The sequence below is a fragment of the Scatophagus argus genome, chromosome 6 (assembly GCF_020382885.2).
Source record: "Scatophagus argus isolate fScaArg1 chromosome 6, fScaArg1.pri, whole genome shotgun sequence".
NCBI classification, from domain to species: Eukaryota; Metazoa; Chordata; class Actinopteri; family Scatophagidae; genus Scatophagus; species Scatophagus argus.
Window position 1 is genome coordinate 12,195,553 of NC_058498.1, and position 19,180 is coordinate 12,214,732.

Here is a 19,180-nt window from a genome sequence, read left to right on the forward strand (position 1 = left end):
GAGCTGTTTGGGTTTTTGTCTTTTTTCAGGTCATGTATCTGCCTGAATGTTCCACCTGTGGGAAAGGAAAGTAGGCCTTCTAATAGAACAAATGAACAAAATAAATACTGCTACAGCTCTAACATTAAACATCTAATTTATTTTGATTGTTTTTCAAATTGATCAAATGGAGCATCAGTAGATAATACTAATAAATCAACTTTTGATTTAAAAACAAACAAATGTTTGGTTTTCTTTTTTCTTTCTACACATCGGTCAAAAAATCTTTGCTGTCAAAACTCTGAGACAAATAACCGCAAACATAGTATTTTGTCCAGAACAGTAACAATTTATTTATTTTTTTTTACTCTTTAAATATTAAGAGCCAACAGGAGAACTTACACCATAACCAGTTTTGTCTTATTTGGTGCCAGTGAGTCCATTTTCTCATCAAATGGGTGATTTTGAATGTCTTCCACAGTTATTAAATGAACTTGAAAAAGAGCTTGAGTCCTTTACACACTTATATGTAGTATAAGGAAATCAGCCGGGATGTGTATTCTTGGTTAGAAGCTTTTTATTGGTTACAATAACTCATGGCAACATATCAGTATCACCAAGCCACTGTACAAATACAAAAAAAGGTCTGGTGTGAAAAAGACTATAAAAATTATTCCATAACAAGTGATTATAATTTCACACAATAGCACTGTAAGAGAATTATCATGGCACCAAGTCCCTGGTCTTTACTGGCTTAAAACATAATAAATAAAACTGAAATGAAACATACGGTCAGAACAGTAGGTTGTAGAGTCACAGGGCAGTGCATTGATTTTGTGATGGTGCTGTGGTGGTGGTGGTGATCATGCAACATAATCAATTCAAGTCGTGGGGTGTCATTTAAATTTTTATACTCCATGTTGAATGTTTATCACAAACTTAAAACAGCTCCTCATATTCTGATATTGAATTGGACAGTCGTGCAAATGCGATCCTGAAGATACTGCCTGAACTGGTGCAGATGAGGAAATTCTTGCATCTGCTCCTTGAAGTTAGTAGCTGTTACTTGTGGTGACAGTGGCAACTTAGATTGACTGTCAAAATGGCGCCAAACAAAGCACTCCAATTATTCAAAAACTGAGTATCTACGACTGTGAGTTTGGTACTGGAAAATTCATAAAATGTTGACTTCTTTTTTTCTTTTTCTTTTTGTAACCGCTGATTCAATCAGTCATGTAGTTGAGAGAATAAACTGGAGGAGACTTCAGGTAAACACAACAATAATGTGAAATTAAATGAAGTCAAGCACCTTTTTGGATTAGTGAGTCTATAGCACTACTTAGATGAGTGAACTGCACAGGCACGTAGAAGTGTTACTACTCCAGGTTCCAGCAGCTAATACTGCTGAATTACAGCGAGGAAATGGTTGCCTGCTGAATATCACTGTCGGTAATACACACAGTCCCCTTTTCAGCTGTTAAGGGCTTTGGTGTTTTTTTTAGTTTTTTAATTTAAGCTCACAACTGAATGAAAGAACAGGGTGGGTTTATTGGAACAATTAGACACTGTGGGAAAGTAAAAATACCTTTTATGTTAGCTTAGAAGGCTACCACTAGCTTCCAGCTATTTTAGCTTAGCTCATAGATGGGTAATGGGAGGAAAAGGCTACCTTGGCTCTATCAAATGGTAACAATGTCCACCTATCTTCATCCAAAACATCAAACTAAAAAGTTTAATATATTTTGTACGGGGTACACTTGAATGTCTAAAGTCTACTGACTGAAAAACAAAATTAAGCCTAATAAGCACTGTCAACTTAAAAACACTTTGGGATACAAAAGTCCGTCTTCAGATATAAGCAAACACCTGTTTGGGTATGAAATCAGATACAGATGTGACTGGATGGAATTGGAGAAGGCTGGCAGTGGCACTTGAGTAAAGTGAGCAAACTTTTTTTTGTCACATTGACTAGTTTTCAGTTCACAGCTCAGGGTCTGCGGATAACATTGGCACAAATGAGGAAGTAACACTTATCTATATGTTATCCACATACATAAGCAAATCACCCTCCCTCCCTCCCTCCCATTCCCTTCCCCTACCATTCCCATCCCTCCCCCCTACACACACGCCTCAACACTGATATGCAACACATATCGCATCCTACACACCCCAAAGTTATTCTCAGGCTAAAAACGATAACTGTTAATTTTAACATTCTCTCAAAAAATGGATTCATTAATGCAAATTCAGGTAGAAGCAGCTAAAACATTAAGAGAGTAAAGGTCACGAGAATCACGGTATGCCAAAGACGGGTTTCATCGATAGCTGATTGAACCTAAATAAATACTACAAACTGTACGGTAGTAGTAGAAAGTAGAATTGTATAAAAAGTGATGTAAAAGACTTGCTTTCAGAAGCAGTGTGGAGCTGCATGTGGTCGTGGTGTTTTTTTTCCCGTAAGCATGCTTTTTTCTTTTTTTTTAGTGTTCACTAGTATCAGAATGTGCTTCTATACGAAAAAAGAAAAAAATAATTATCAATCTTTCTTACTGATCGGTGTTTAAAAAGGAATAGCAAGAGGAAAACGTTACTGTAGTTGATGCTAGCATTAGCTTCTATCATGAATGGTATCGTAAGGCAGAATGGAATCACAATAGTGCCACATCTCACAGGAGCACAAACCCTCCTTTATCCAGCCCATGTGGGTCAAATATATATCTATATATATTTAGAGATAGGCACCTGAGACAGCTGATGGATAGGTCCAACTCACATACATTGTGTGTATTTGTTTTATGTTTTTTTTTTTTCTTAAATTAAGCCTTAAGAGGAACCAAGATAATTGAAGATGCATAACTAGAAAGTACTCAAAATCAGAGATACGACTTCTAGGGCTAAATAAGTCACATGTGCTTGATGGTTTAAGTTTGTACTACAGCTTGTGAGTGCGTTTCTAGTTCTCTACTGAGTGTACTTTCTTCTCTAGCATTATTTAACAGTTCATAACATGTTTTTGGTGAAGAAAAAAAAATCTTTGAAAGTGTTAAACCCTTAAAAAAAAAAAAAAAAAATCATTTTTTTCTTTCCTTCTTTTTTTTTTTTTTTTTTAAACAGGCTTGCAGTGGCACTGGTGTGATTTTTGAGTGGACGACATGATTTCAGTTCAATGCGAACACTCAGTTCACAACGTGCTGATGATGGAAAGGACTTGTTGATCCTTCTTTTCACAAAAAAAAGAGATAAAAATGACATGGCAAGCTCTGACAGACATTTCTGTCTCTCTTCATCTCTTCTCTAGTCCTCAGAGGCCACTGACACAGTCACTGCTGTCCCTTATGGTCCTTTAATATCCTCACATAGCGCATGATCACTCTACCATTTGTCCATGCAGGCCTCGGCACCGTTACGGGCTCATCGGTCGTAAACGGCTTCTGCTCGCAGAGAATGTGTCTTTCTTTGCAATGCCCTTCTCTCCATCAGCCTCATTTTGTATGGGCAACTGAAGATGCTCGTCTCGACTTTAAGGAAAAGTGTAGATTCTCTGGGCCTTGAGAATATTATGATGCAAAGCCTCTGTTTAGGACCTTTATTGGGTTATTGATCGTATTACACATCTGTTGATATGCATGGAATGGATGTGGTCTTCAGATACTCAGCAGGCGATGATTTGAAACCACAATCCATGTGACTAGAGGCAAAGGCAGCGCCTCCAGTAAAGTCTGTTTCTTTTTTATTATCCTAGCCTAAAATTCACTGGTTTCTACTTTGGAGCTAAAGCTGAATCCAGACAAAAAAAAAAAGACTTAAAAACACTGCATGTTGGTTCTGAAGCGCTCTCTCTAATAACTACCTTGGCAGTGCGACAGTTTCTTTCAAAAATAAAAAGACTGTGGTGAGGAATGCCAGGGGTCACGCTGTTAAAAATAAAAAGGAAAATACCATCATAGCCATCATTCACATGAACACAATGTGTGCAGATACAAGATGCATGAAATATTCCCACTGCATGTAACCATGATACACACACAAACACATACACATGGGAAAAGTGAATTTAACTGGGCCAAATTATAATGTTGAAAACTGTTTTATATCCTCTTTTGCTGCTGGATGAGTGGGTCTGACTAAATCAGTACGTTTTCAGATAAAGTCATGTCGCATTGCTGTGTCTTAACTGTCTCACACTAAATCTGGTACCCACACAGGATATAATAAGTGTTTCTGGCATTATGTTGTGTAGTAATGTGAATATGTACATTTCAAATGAAACCTAAAACCCCCAAAATCATTAAAAAAAAAATGCAAGGGTGGGAAATGAACTACAAAAATATATACATACACATTATATATGCATATATGATGCATATATACACACATAATGCTATACATATATATATACTGTCTTTATATATACATTTACATATTACACAATAATGCTCATGTTGCTTGTTGTTAGTCATGTAACAGACACTGTTTATCACCTTCAAAAGAATTGGTATAATTGGGCGAAATCTTTTATGTTTTCATAGCTCATCTCTTTTTTTTTTTTATTCTTTTGGATGAACAACTCTACCGGAAGGTTCTTATTTCTGTTTCTGTGAAATAGCTGGGTGAAGAAAAAAAAAAAACTTGGAAAAGTAGAAAGAGTTAGTACTTTCCCACAGGTGGCAGATCGCCAGCGGAGAGGAGAACTGGGGATGATGTGAGAGGATTTTGCCTGACATAGTGCGCACCCCGCAGGTCCAGCCCAGCAGATGAGTTGGGATATGCAGGGTGGGGTTGCGGGGAGGAAGTTGGCGGGCAGTGATTGAGTACAAGAGGGAAGTGGTTTGTTTAGTTCCAGATCCGGAGGAAACTGTCCCAGGAGCCGGTGGCCACAGCCATGCCGTCTTCTGTCACCCCTAAGCAACTCACTCTGTTGTCGTGGCCCGCTAGCACGCCTGGACGTCAAGGAAAATAAACCAGAGTCAAAGATACCTTAAACAACAGCGTATAGTGTGTGTAAGTTCTGCCAAACCTCATCCTGATTTTATATCTGAGAAGAAACTGGCTAAATGATTTCATTGTTTCCTCACTGAATTGAAATGGAGTCACAATCAAGTGTAGGTGAAATTCGCTCGCAGCAGTGAGTAGATAAGCAAACAAAGACAACACACCTTTTCTTGAATACAAACTTTGGAAAACAAAGTGGTCAAATGCAAATTGTGTCAAGTTTTATACCTCAAGGTACATGTGGTCCAAATCCACATTAAAGAGAGAGAAAAAAGAAAGATTTTGCTCCTCACAGAATAAGGAAATACCAAATGTCCAAAGATGTAAATGTAGGTTAAGAAATCAAGTCTTAAAGTGCATAGTTCTGATATTTAAAATGACTGATAATCACATCCACAAGCTAACATAAACTAATCTATTCTTTAAATAAAAACATCCTCCTCATCTGACACTTAAATCAAACAAACAAAAAGAATAAAATAACAAATTACTCAACTTCGGACATCTCTTACCTGCACGCTCGCCTTTCAGAGTGTCCCATACATTGCAGTTGAAGTCATCGTAGCCGGCGAGGAGCAGTCGGCCGCTCTTGGAGAAAGCCACGGAGGTGATGCCGCAGATGATGTTGTCGTGGCTGTACATCATCAGCTCCTGGTCAGCACGCAGGTCAAACAGCCTGCAGGTGGCATCATCTGAGCCAGTGCCAAAGGCATTTCCATTGGGAAAAAACTGCAGGAGACAAAAGCAAGCAGAAGTAAGGAAAGTATTGTGAAATCATCATGTTTCTTAAATACAGGCCTGAAGAAGTTGTGTTACTTGTTCCTGTGGGAGGACAATGAAGCTAAAGGTGTAGCTACATGAAACAGATGTTATCACGCATTCACCAGTTTAAATCGCCCAAATATCAAGCTAACAAAGCAATAAAACAAACAAACAACAAAACAAACACCAAAGAGATTTTTAAATTTTCTATCACTGACTCTACTCACATCATCTGACAACTATGGACCTAAAAAGTCAGAAGTCCTCCCTTCAAAATAAGGTACAGTGGGTTTCAATCATTTTGTACTTTATAATTTAACTTTTTTCAAGATGCTGCTACAATCAGATAAAAATAAAATCCTCTAACAACGTAGTAATTTTATTGGGTTCTAAAGAAACACAAATGAAACTCTTAATAGTATAGTTTTCTATCTCATCAAAGATTTTTAAATTCCAAGAGTCATCATCAATAAGCAGTTGTCCATCCATTAATCCTTTATGCTCGTCCTTTCTGCAGCGTGTGAGCTAAGTACTCACGCTGACAGCATTGATGTCGGACACATGTCCCGTGAAGGACTGCCTGCACATGCCATCGCGGATGTCCCACAGCTTGGAGGTGGCATCACAGGCTCCTGACACAAAGGTCTTGTAGTCCGGGCTTAGAGACAAACTCATCACGTCCCCTGTGTGGCCAGTGAACGTGGTAGCCTGCTGGCCTGTCTCTATGTCCCACAATGCACTGCAAGAAAGGAGGTGTTTGTGAGGTATGAGGTACAAAGTGACCCCTGAGTTTTTATGAAGGCACAGATGGGACATTGAGAGTGCAGGGAGGTTGTGTGTGTGTGTGAGAGACAACAAATGCTTTTATTTGAACAACCACTTTACAGTATTAATATACATTAATTTATGTGGATTAATAATTTTTTTCAGTGGGGTTATTACAAGCCTTTTTCCATTTGTATCTCTAAACACTCCAGAAGAATTATGCCCGTGTATGACTGACAATGGCTGCTTTGTCATGTGTATCTAATGTATCAGAGCTATAAAGTGTAGCACAGAGACAACGCAAAGGGTTTTGGTAAAATACAAATAAAGGGCTTTTAAAAGTAACAGCACAAGTCTAAGATCATAGGAGTAAGAGGAGGGATACTGGCGAGAAACCCTTGCAATGTTTATATAATGTGGAGGAGCGTCTTCAGTCTACCGTGTTGGTGTGGAAACAATAATATCAGCACAATATTTCTATCAAGTAAAGAGTTTAATTCTTTAAAGTGTGCAGACGGAAGCTGAGTGTCGTCGCTCACCAGGTGGTGTCTCCGGAGCTGGTCAGTATCTGGTTGTCATCCAGGAAACGACAGCAAGACAAGTAACCTGGAGATAAGCAGAAGTTTAACGTCAGATAACAAAAGCTCTGCCATGTCAATTTTTTTTTTTTTTTTTAAACCACTGTGCCAATCCTTCACAGTGCTGCCTTGTTTACGTTTTAAACAAGGCAGTATATATTATATTTTTTACTTTTTTTATTTTTTTTTCTTTTAAAAAGAATATGTCGGTAATTCCTGCTATGCTTGAGCCACTGTACCGAAATTTCGTTTGTGATGAAAATCCAAATGACAAATAAAGAAAGTCTAAGTCTAAGTCTAAGTCTAAACAGAAGCAATATCATTTCCTGGACGCCTGTGGCTTTCAGGGTTTTTTCTTGTTTGTTTGTGCCCAAAAAGCTGAGTGCATCTATAATTTACATATTCACAATAAAAACTTGTTTAAAAAAAAAAAAAAATGTATGTATTGGGCATGTTCATTCAACACTGTAGCCCTGGGGTTGAAAACACACAGCATTTCCCTCCACATTCAGGCATTTGTCTCCATATCATATTTTTATTATATTTGCATTATTTCTCGGCTGGCCGCGTGCCCACCTGTGTGTCCGGGTAACTCTCTGGTGACGCGCACGTTGCCCTCACGGGTCTTCAGACTGTATATGGAGCAGATGTTGTCCAGGCCTCCGCAGGCCACATAGTTCCCAGAGGGGGCGTAGGCGCATGTCATCACCCAGGAAGAGCGTAGTGGGATGGCATGCATCTGAGGAAGAGGAGACTCGTTTCTTTGTTGAATACAATAAAGGAATGTTTTGAGGTTAAGGCAAAGGCTTTCAAGATAAACTGATGAATTTTAACCAAAAAGTCATCAGTTGACAAAATTCTGCCATTTCCTCAGTACGTCTGCTGAGTGGTACTCTTTGGTAAACTGATTTTGAAATACAGCGATTACTTTTACTGTTTTCTAAGCCAGATTATATTATAAATTTTAAAGAACCTCCAGGAAACCACAAAGCAGCCATTTGAGAGGTGACTTTTTGCAGTTTCCAACACATTTACAACAGCATTGTGTTTAAGAAAGCAAATTCATAAATTACAGCTTGTAAAAAGGAGCATCTGGATAGCTGATATCAGCTTGTCAAGCTTCCTCAAGGAGAAATGAAATCTGATGGCAGGGAAGTAACTTGGCTGGATTTTAATGCAACTGTTCTTGAACATATTTTACATTCTGTGATTGATTATCAATGATCTCACCTTATTTGTCGTGTAGCTGTCCCAAATGATTAGCTTTCCATCTTGCGAGGCACTGACAAGTAACCTGAAAACAAATTAAAAACATCAGCATCGAATTAGGCTCACACACATAAAAAAAAACCAAAAAAAAAACCAAACAAACAGGATCTAAGGTACATGCAGTTGAATCTTTAAAAGCAATGAGAGCTGGCCGTCTTGAAGACTACTGTCCTATGCTTTCTAAATGAGTATAAAGAGCTCTGTCAAATCTCTCCCTATGCCCATTTCCCTCCATCTTCCCCATCCTAGTGGAAGTCTTCTTATCCAGCGAAGCCACTTTTAATGTCCCACTCCATCTAATATTCATTAGCCCAGTTATGTAAAAGTCCCTGCTGTCAGCTGGGAGGTGGAGGCCTGAGGGGTTGGGAAAGCACAAGAATAAAAGCTGAGGCGTGGCACCAAGAAAAGACAGTAAAACGACAGAGGCAGAAAAGAGGAAGTAGAAACAGTCAGTGAAGTGCGAGAGTTATAGGTCGTACAGATGCAGGAACAGCTGGAACCCCTCCCCTCCCATCCTGACTGGGTGTTTCCATCTCTCCGGGGACAGGAAATAGTTTGTTGGTGCTATGCTACAATCAAGAGGAGAGCCATCACGCTGAAATGTCAGTGGCTGTATACAAAATAAACACTGGGCCTCCTGCTGGGTCACCCAGAGGGTGCAAAAGTACACACACACACAGCATCATCAATTGCAGGTAATACCACTACTTAGCTTTGTAATCAAACATAGTTAAACTCAAATGCTGGTTTTAGTGGTGAAAAAAGATAAAACTAATTTGCTTAAATAGAAGATGGATGTAGAGGAGTGTCCTACGAAACAAGATTAATGGGTTAGTGAGGTGTGCTGAGTCTAAAGCCAGAGTTTTCAGTGTCACCTGCACACCCAAACTGGTCTGGAGGAGGTTATGTTCCGAGGTTCAGATGAGATTCGGCTATAAGCAGCAATTCTATCATTTCTTTTCCTGTTGATATTCCCTATGAGCAATCTGGATTCTTAGCTAAGGGAATACATTCTATACACAAAATTTCTGAGATGTACATTAATATAGGTAGAACAGCAATTAGAAAATCTCTTAGGCTATTGGTATTTATCACTTATTGGTATTGGTATACCGATTGGTATTTATCATTTATGCAGCATCAAGTTGAATGGTAAAAAAATAAGAAATAAACAGGAGGTACTGAGAGTGCATTTTGTGGTAAAAGTAGTACACTGACTTACAAATTTGATCGACAATTGTCTGCCAGAAACAGTGCCGCTTTTTGCTGTAATACTTCTTTCATATTCTTCATAGCTCTACATTATAACAACCTGTTCCCCTTGACTGAAGTGGGCAGCTCGTGATTGAGAGGCAGGAAGCTGGAGCTAATGAAGAAATCTGATAACCACCATCATGATTCTCATTATTGCTGACACAAAGAAAGCCTGGCTATGTTGAACTTGTTTCGTAGTACACTCTTCAGAGGTTTATATGTTATCTAAAAACTACAAAAACTACCAGAAAAACATAACTAATTATTGAAGCATCATCTCCCAGCTCATATTCTATGGATAAAGATCAGTGTGCTGCATGCATACTATTGGAAAAACACAATCTTGACTAATAGTTCTTGGTGCTCATGATTGCAGCAAACAGTTAAAAAAGCAGTTTGTAAGTTTTAATTTGGGGAAAATTTAACTTGTGCAGCCACAGTTTTAGTACAGTCTGGAGAAAGAAAAACAGATTAGTTTTAAATCATAATGATTTCGGAAACCGTCGACAATTTTCAGATCTTACAAACTGCATCTTTAAAGAAATATTAAATAAGCTGTCTGTCTCTGTGCCCAGTGAATATCATTACTGTGCTCTTAGTGAGGGTTAGCACTTAGACAGTTGTACAGTAGTAGTGGAGGTGGCAGTAGTGACAGTCAGTTATGGTGGTATTAGTCATATTAGTAGTAGTAGTAGTTGTAGTAGCAGTAGTAGCAGTGGTGGTACTAGTAGTAGTATAGCCCCACACCTGGGACTGCCGTCACTGTCCCAGTGCATTGCATTGGGAGAGAGATGGACAGAGAAAAAGGTACAGTGACACAGACATATTAAACACAGAATTCAAAGTTTAATAACAGTGATACAAGCTGTTTAGTAATAAACTAATCTAAACTAGTGTCAACAGTCACTGTGCTGTCACTGGTAGTCTAGAAATTCAACAGTCTCCGAGAGGCATCAAAAATGAACACTGGCTTAGGAGAAAAATCACAAATTTCACACAAAAAAGAAAATGGACTCAACTGTGGTCAACTGTTTAAAGCTGTTAGCAATTTTTATGACTCTTCTCCCCAATGGGTCACCATAGATAATGAATGTAAGCTACAGACCACTTATAATTTTGCTCCATTGTGTCCAGGGGGTAAAAAAGCCTTTTTTGAATAGAAACAACCCAGCAAGCAAACTAAATCAGCAGAAACCTACATTACATAACCAGCAGAAGAAAACACCAAACCTGGACCAACCACTGCCTCAAAAACATTATGTTGATGACGGTATAAAACTACAACTTCAGTACCCTCTTAACTTATAAAAAATGCCAATTAAAAAAATAAAGGACAATAAAGAGATTTAAAAAATAAAAGACAAAAACAGTGGCAGAATAAAAAAAAGATTAATTTGTTATTGTCCTCTTCACTAGTAATTGTGTTGTCTATAGATTAAGTACACTACCTGGAGTCGCTCCCCCAGTGCATTGCATAGATCTTGGCCAGGTGGCCCCTGAGAGTGCGTCGAGTCCGCATCTGTATCCGGCCCACTGAGTCCAGACCAGCTGTGATCTGCCAAAACACAGGAAGAAGCGTTAGCAGTGACACTCACACACTTACCTTATCATCACAAACACACACATCACTGGACAGTGGACTCTAGCTGAGGCAGCAAAAATAGGCCAGAATCTCTCAACAATGGACAATGCCGTCCAACAGTGGAGCTTTTACTGGTATATAATGTCTTTGTAATATTTGTGTTTCTATATACTGACAGGTTGATGGCCACCCGAGCAAGAATCCTATTGTCTGTTTTGACATTTTTACTTTGATTAGTTAACTTACACTGAAGGCATTGAGCGTATTTTTCTCAAAAAAAAAAAAAAAGCAGGCATTCCCAAGTGAGACTGTCTTATCCAGACTGAAAATTGTCCACATGTGGCTAAAAGTATTACAGAACAGAAGAGACTTTACTATTAATTAATAGGTATATGATCAGCTCAGTCAAGTGAATGCTTTTTTGTGTGGAAAACCTCAGCTTGTTATTAAGACATGTTGTTTTTAATTTGAAAGTCTTGATTGTGAGTATGAAAATTTGTACCGTTACACAGGAACATACACTATGAATTGTTTACACAACGTTCTGTGTATAAATCTTACCTGTGACAGAGTCGAGTCACTGCAGGCTTTCCTGGCATCCTGAAACACGACAAAAATCTTAATAAACACCTTGGTTACCGAATAATTACAGCTTATTGAGTTGCTGAACTGCTAAAAGTAACAATAAACCTAAAACAAATAAATAACAAAAACTGCTTCTAAATAAGTGCTTAAACATGTGTCATAAGTTATTGCCAATCACAAAAGCTGAATATCTCAGTGGAAACAGAATAATCACTGAGCAGCAACTGACATTTAAAGATCAATTTCCAATTTGTGCGCAAGAATGGAAGTTGCTGACTGACAAGTTATATTCTGAATACGTCACTGTCTTCTCTGAAACTGCGTGAGTCACAGTTTGCAGTGAATAAAAGTGGCACACGTGTGATGTGCAAACACATGTACAACACACACACATGCACACAAATATAAACAAAACGTGGACACAAAATGTTGCCGTACCCGGATCTGATTGCGTAGTTGCTCAGCTTCCTGCCGCAACTGTTCTAGCTCACTCATTGTCCCGCTGTGATGTGTTCAGGCCACACTCCGCTCCAAATACTGACTGAGCTGGGAAAACACACGTGCCTGCACACGCACGCGCTCACGCACTCACACACACGCCCGCACACACACACACACACACTCTCACAACCACACACTCACACAGCTGACACCTGCAAAAGAGAGAGACAGAAATACTATGAGTATAACAGGCAAACAGAGAACGACAAATGGGAAGTACCATCATACAAACACAGGTATCCTGTGTGTATGGGTTCAGACCAAAGGAGGGTGCTGCAAAGGGTGGGGCAGGGTGGGGGCCTGGAGGGTGGCCTGGCTCTTCAAACACCCCCAGTCTGGTTCAAAAAGCCATCTGAGCCAGGCTCTGACCTTTCCTGACTCAATCAGCCTTTTGTGTTGTTGAGCTGTGCTGTTTGCTCAGCCCACCCCAAAATGCCCTGAAATTGTGTGTACTTGTGTGTGTGTTGTATACTGTAGGCAGATATGGATAGTTTATTAGACAATATGGCCAAAGGAGAAATACAGTCTATTTATCTGAGTGTACATTATGTGAGCATTTAGTTAAATGTGTGTTTGGGATAAGTGTATGTGCATGCTGGTGTGTGCGGGTATGCGTGAGCAAGTTTCCACTTCCTTTACCTTGCGGAGCCTGAATGTGGGTCACAAAGCACTTAGACACTCCTTATAAATGTTTGGACCACCCCCCCCACACCTCAATCCCCTACTCACCCCTCATTTTACAGTGTGCTGTCCAGAAATGTAACCCTCAGAGATTAAAATTTCACTTCCCTTTTCAGTCCATTTCTTCCTCTCCACAACAAACATGTTAATGTGAAGAAGAGGTTGTTAATGCTTTATCTTTAATTTTGCAGAGCCTTTAAAACTATTGGGGCACAGTTACACTGCAAAATAAAACCCTGTCATTATTCTCAGCAAATACATATCTAAGACAATTTGATATCCATCCACCGAGATTGCCTTTCAAAGATACTGTGTGTGTAAAGCTATTCTGGACTCTGGTCTGGTCTGCTAACACAGGAGAGGATGCCTCTAACAGCACATCATGAACTCTGGTCTCAGCCAAAGAAGCCTTTGACACTAACGAGGCATCAGGGATGGTGAGCGTTGCAATGTTTTCAGCTGCCCAGGAGAGACGTCACTCTCTCCTCCGGCTGACGCAATTCCCCTGAAGAGAGGCTCTCAGCGTCAGCTCGCCTGCGATGTGGTACTGCTCTATGACTGCCATAGATCCATTATACTGTACGCCTCCAAAATCGGCCACGTCACACAAAGCGCCTTGTGGACTACCAATACACACGATATGACCTTCTACACTCGGCTAAATATATATTTTCAATGTTTTCAGCCTGAGGCTTGTGACGTGAAAGGCAACTGAACACAAAAGAGAGATGAGGTGAAAAATAATGCAGGTATAATGGAAGATGATGCAGAGAAACGTGATGTGTCATTGTGTTTTCCCCGCAAGTCTGGATAAGACCTGCAGCTCTGATTTCAGACATACCATAGTAGTGATTTGCCAAAGTGCCACATGAATTATCTTGTTCACACACAGATATTAAATAGAAGTCATTTAGAAACCAAAACAGCCACTCCTGACTGTGTTAAATGAATTCAACTGCAGCTAAAAGAAGCCGTCATTCAGATCAATCGTCCTTTAAAGAAGACTGGCTAAAGTTTACCTTTAACAATTTATAGTCGTAAACCTCAAGTGCACACTTGTGTGTGTTTCCTCCAGTTGTGGCTGGAGTCATGAAGTCAGCAAGGAGGCTGAGAGGATGGCACAGTATCAGGACGACAAAGACGGAGCTGTGTGTCGGAGCTGCCCATTGTTTAGTATGTGGCTGCCAGCTACAGTAGATAGTGCTGCTTGGCACCACCACAGTTGGGGCTCTGAGACTGTCGACGGGAGGCTATTATCGCTATTGGCCCTCTGACACCAACCAGCCACCCAACCACCCATCCAACTTGGTCAGCTTGAAGCTGAAAGATCCCAGCAATTATCAACAGACTTGAATGTCTGAAATGTGACCAAATAGCTGCAATCTGCACGTACGTCTGCACAATCTGAACTGTACGTTCAAGACAAATACGCAAAGGCAGAAATAGGCATCTTCGCAGAGTAATTAAAGCAGCAAGTAAAGCTCTCATCAAAAAAATTACAAAATGCTTCACTAAAACAGATAAAATACACAGAACAAACTGAGAACTGAAACCGTGACTTAAATGATTTTTAAGTAACCATAATAAAAACAATCATATTGCGTACACAAAATCCCTTCACTCACATATTAAGAAAAAAATATATGCAGTCTGAGGTAGGGCTGAAATGACTGATTAAATGAAAATGTTTTTTTTTTTTTAATAACTGAGTAATTGTAAAAATTTGCAGCCTATAGCTTCTCACAATTGAATATTTTCTGGCTTTCTCTGAAATTATCTGAATATTTTGGGGTTTTGGACAAATGATCTGAAAACCCAAGTGGTTTCAAGTGATCACTTTATTTTTACTATTAACTCACTGCTATTTTATCCACCAAGCATCCACAGACCATACAAATAATAGAGAAAATTTTTGAGATTACTGAATTGAATTCATTAATCAATTAAATGAAAAATAATAAATGATTTATTAAATTGTTAGTTTGTTTTATTTTATGCAAGCAATGTTTCACACCTGGCTCAGCTGTCAAAGTTTTGTGACAATATAATCCTTACAGGGGACTGTCCCTTCACTGTGCTACCCAAATGACTCAGTCAAAGTTCACGTTCATCAGGAAATCTACAACCATATGTCAGCAGGTGCCTCCAGAGGACATGTTAAGTCCAGAAGCAGATCTAAGTGTTTTGATTCATCAAACCTGAAGAAGATTCATATTAGATGGAAATCTTATGCTGCCCTAACTCCTATTAACATATTGTGTATTTACCTTAAATTTGTCAATAAGACTTTCTGCTCCTTCTGGGTCACAGTAGAAATAAGTAGAAGGTCAGTCACATCTGCCTCAATTATGACAAATACTGGTGAACAGAGCAGCAGGAGGTGCAAGCAGTGCAGCTGCACCCAGAGCCACAGGGGCCCAACAACACAAACTGGTCAGGAAGGTAAGGAATTAACATTATGAACAGCCGGATCAAAACAACTGTGAGCACCAGTGTTTACAGTAAAATTTTAATATTTATCAATATCTAAATAATGTTGTTTTTGTCAGACAAGTATTTTTTTTATGTTTTTATGATTTTCAGAATTAAAAAATGTAATTGTCGCAATCGATTTACCTTATGCACATATTTATACACCTCCGTGACCCTGACGAATAAGCGGTATAGACAATGGATGGATGGATGGACATATTTATACACTTTGCTCCTTTAATATATTTTGCTGATCGGAATATTTCATCAGCTCTGCTGTCAACGTGTTCAATTTATAATAAATACAATGTAAAGGCTTAAGTAACCAACACTGAGTCGTTTTCTTGAACAAAAATCAGTTTCTACACAATTCATCATCAATTGTACACATTTTTGATTTATGATATAAACTGCTGGAGGATGTTGTATGTGCTCATTAGATTAAATTTAAAAAATGCTATACATCTTGTGCAAAAGAAAAGGAAGAAAAAAAGAAAAGAAAAGCCTATACCTATGTCCAATTTTGCCCTTTGAGTTCCTGTACCGATAGGCTCCACTGACAAATAGCTGGAAGCTCACTATGGTTTAGAGTGTTAAAGTGAAAGTTCAATGCAACAGGGCAGCTCCACCAGGTGTAAACGTGTTCAGATAACCCAGTGACTATTCCAAACATCTGGAGAATGGAGGAACTACCTGCTGAGATGCCGGTAAGGTAAGAGTCCACATATCTTCCTTCTGACACCTGATACATGTTTGTATATTGTACTGTACCTTCTGGACACGGCCCAGGTGCCCTAGAGCAAAGCACTAACCCCACAACTGCTTTGAAAACCGACTATGTGGCAGCCCCGTCACTTTGACATCTCTCCATTACAACAAATGTGAATGGGCCAAATGTGCATTTCAGGCCTGTGTGAGTAATGAAAGTACTGACAACAGAATAATAACATAAATCTTATTACATTTAAATAACAAAACGGCTTAGATAAAGCTTAGGATGAGAGACAAATCATGGCGCTACTTGTCAGCAATATTATAACAAGTTTGACTTTGCTTGCTATTACAGAGAACTGACATGAACACAGTGAATGAATGTGTGATGACTGTATGACCTATTTGATCACAGGTTTACCCCACCTTGACCAGACAGTTGCAGAATTACACATAACACAGTCACACATAATTCCTAACAAAACTACAAGAACCTAATTAGACACTTTTAGTCCATGTTGCAAACCATGATCCTGTTACACGAAATTTCAAGATTTTGAGGGCACTGGGGCGATACGTGTCACAATAATACGTGAATATTTTTGTGATGCACTTTTTAGCTCTCGATATGCGTAAAACAGAAGCTTCATTATCTCCTTCTGTTAATTTTCGATTAGTTTGTTCCGAACCGAATTTTACAAAACAATAACAAGATATGAATGTCACACATCGTGTTATCATTTCGTAAACTTGTGTTTCTCGGTGCAATACAATTTAAATGGAAGTCAATAAAGCATTATATTCACACAACCATTACTTTAGCAGCCCAGTCCTACGAGCCCATACACAACAGTATTTCTGTGAGGACTATTTATTGTCTTTCATCTTCCAAATCGTTGTAAAATGTTTCCAGTGTTCGCTTTTCCTAGCTGTGGGACAACAACTAACAATTATTTTTATTATCTGTTCATCTATTGGATGAACAACAAAAAAAATGTGAAATAGGCTGCCACAAATTCACAGAACCCAAGGTGACGATTACAAACTGCTTGTTTTATCTGAGCAGCACTCCGAAAAGGACATATACAATCTTCACACTTGAGAGGCTGACACCAAAGAGTTTTGGGCATTTTAGCTTGATAACCGGCTTAAATGATTAAGCAACTACCAAAATTCTTGCAAATTAATTTTCTGTCGATCAACTTATCATTAACCCGTTCAGCCTTACCTGGCATTAAAGGGTTTATTACAGTTAAGTAATATAAATATTCTAAATGATTACTGTATATTTCTCTGCTTGCCCATTTTATGTATAAACTATAACTTCATACTGCATATCGTACATCAGCAGGAATCCAGTGTCCTGACGTACTGAGCGTCAGTCAACAACAACCAAGCCAGGAAACCATTAGCTAGGCTACATCCTAAGGACACGTACAGACTCTAAATGAAATTAACCTATATTAACCATCTTCATTAACTGATCTAAGTGGAAATACATTTCTGTCACGAGCAACAAATTGTATAAGCCGCGCGCCCCGTCACGCTACCAGTTGCCGCTCAGATGAGGGCAGACTGGCATGCATATTTAATAGCAAAGAAAAATATACGCAGGGTGTCGTGCAACCACAAATGAGAAAACGGATGTATGAAATGAGAAGAGATGAATATGTGCCCTCTAGTGAAACCCCCACCCTCCTCCAGAGTTCCGCCTGAGAGTCATTTGACAGCCTGTAAAAAGGCCGCGTTTGGATAGCAGTGAATTTTCAGCAGTGGAAAGCTTGGTTTAGAGGAAAAAAAAAACAGCATTGAGGCAATAGCAGCCAGGGAACAGTTATGTCAAGAGAGCTACACTGCTACCCACAGCACCGACAGTAATAAAGCCCACGTATATTTTTGGCGTCTCAGCCTCAGTAGAAAACAAATTACAACCGCCGTGAGCAAAGCAGGAAATAGCATAAAAGCACCAAAATATCAACACAAGACTACACGTCCTTACCTGAAACAGGCTTTTTTTTTGGCTCTGTCCGTCCTTGTTATACAAGTCACACCGGTCCGTTTTCACACGACAACCATGGTCCCAGCTGTGACAGAAATGGTAAAGGGAGTCTAGTTAATTTTAAGACAATTTAATGGGTTTAAAGGGGCAGAAGCGAGCGCAACTCAGGTCGGATTAGACTAAAATTTTCACCAAGCAAGCTAATCACCACACCCATGAAAGTGGGAACATGGCAACAACCTACGCTGAGGGGTGCGCGGAGTTGAATTTATTGATATTTATAGATTTCAATCGATATACCAAGCTATAAAATATCTAAACCTTACAAAATTTCGTTTTGTTACAGGAAATACTTAAAACAATCGGTAATAACGCTTAACTTAAGCTTGGGAAAATGCCTGAAATGAGTTGTGTAACCTACGTGAAAAATGGTACCGTCTGTCAACCCCCTCGACAAAAAGGAACCGAATGGGATACAGGAAAATATTAGACCTATAAAGCCTTTAGTAGTAGTAGTTGTAGTTGTGATTTGAATGAACTTTCACCTAAAATCACTTTTTGCTTAAAAATTCCATTTTCTGACTTGCTCACATAACAATACACTGAAAAAAAACAGGAGAGTCGTGCATCTTAAGTATTAGCATGACAACTGGAGGTGAGGGAAGTACAGTATTATTTAAATTTACTCCATAAATATAACCTATTAGTATTTGTGACTTTACTTTGTGAACTGTGGGCGTTATTCTAAAGTTATGTTTTCTTTCTTTGTTTATTTTGCATATATGAAACAGTTCGTAAGTATGAAAATATTCCTGCTTCTCAGATATGTGTGTTTTCCCTCTTTTCTATGTTTTAGATAATTCTAAATTAATTAACTTTGGGCTTTGGACTGTAAGTAAGTGATTTAAAACAATCACCTTGGGCTCTGTGATATTATGATGGGCAATTTAGCTGTTTTCTGACATTATGTAAAGAAAGTATAGACATTTTTAGTCACAGTCTTCAAATAATTCGGTATGGAACAAATATACAGCTGCAAAGATTAGTCAA

At 38.9% G+C, this 19,180-nt stretch overlaps 1 protein-coding gene across 1 annotated transcript; it reads right to left on the reverse strand.

Moving 5' to 3' along the window:
* Positions 1-538: 538 nt before the first annotated feature.
* Positions 539-18,355, reverse strand: LOC124061201 (guanine nucleotide-binding protein subunit beta-4). Its single transcript, XM_046392838.1, has 10 exons — positions 18,131-18,355; positions 12,205-12,419; positions 11,743-11,781; positions 11,048-11,154; positions 8,307-8,370; positions 7,653-7,815; positions 7,038-7,104; positions 6,271-6,472; positions 5,484-5,700; positions 539-4,919 (listed from the first exon to the last, which is right to left on the reverse strand). The coding sequence occupies exons 2-10, from the start codon at positions 12,259-12,261 to the stop codon at positions 4,813-4,815; spliced, it is 1,023 nt and encodes a 340-aa protein (XP_046248794.1). The 5' UTR covers positions 12,262-12,419; positions 18,131-18,355; the 3' UTR covers positions 539-4,812.
* Positions 18,356-19,180: the final 825 nt, after the last annotated feature.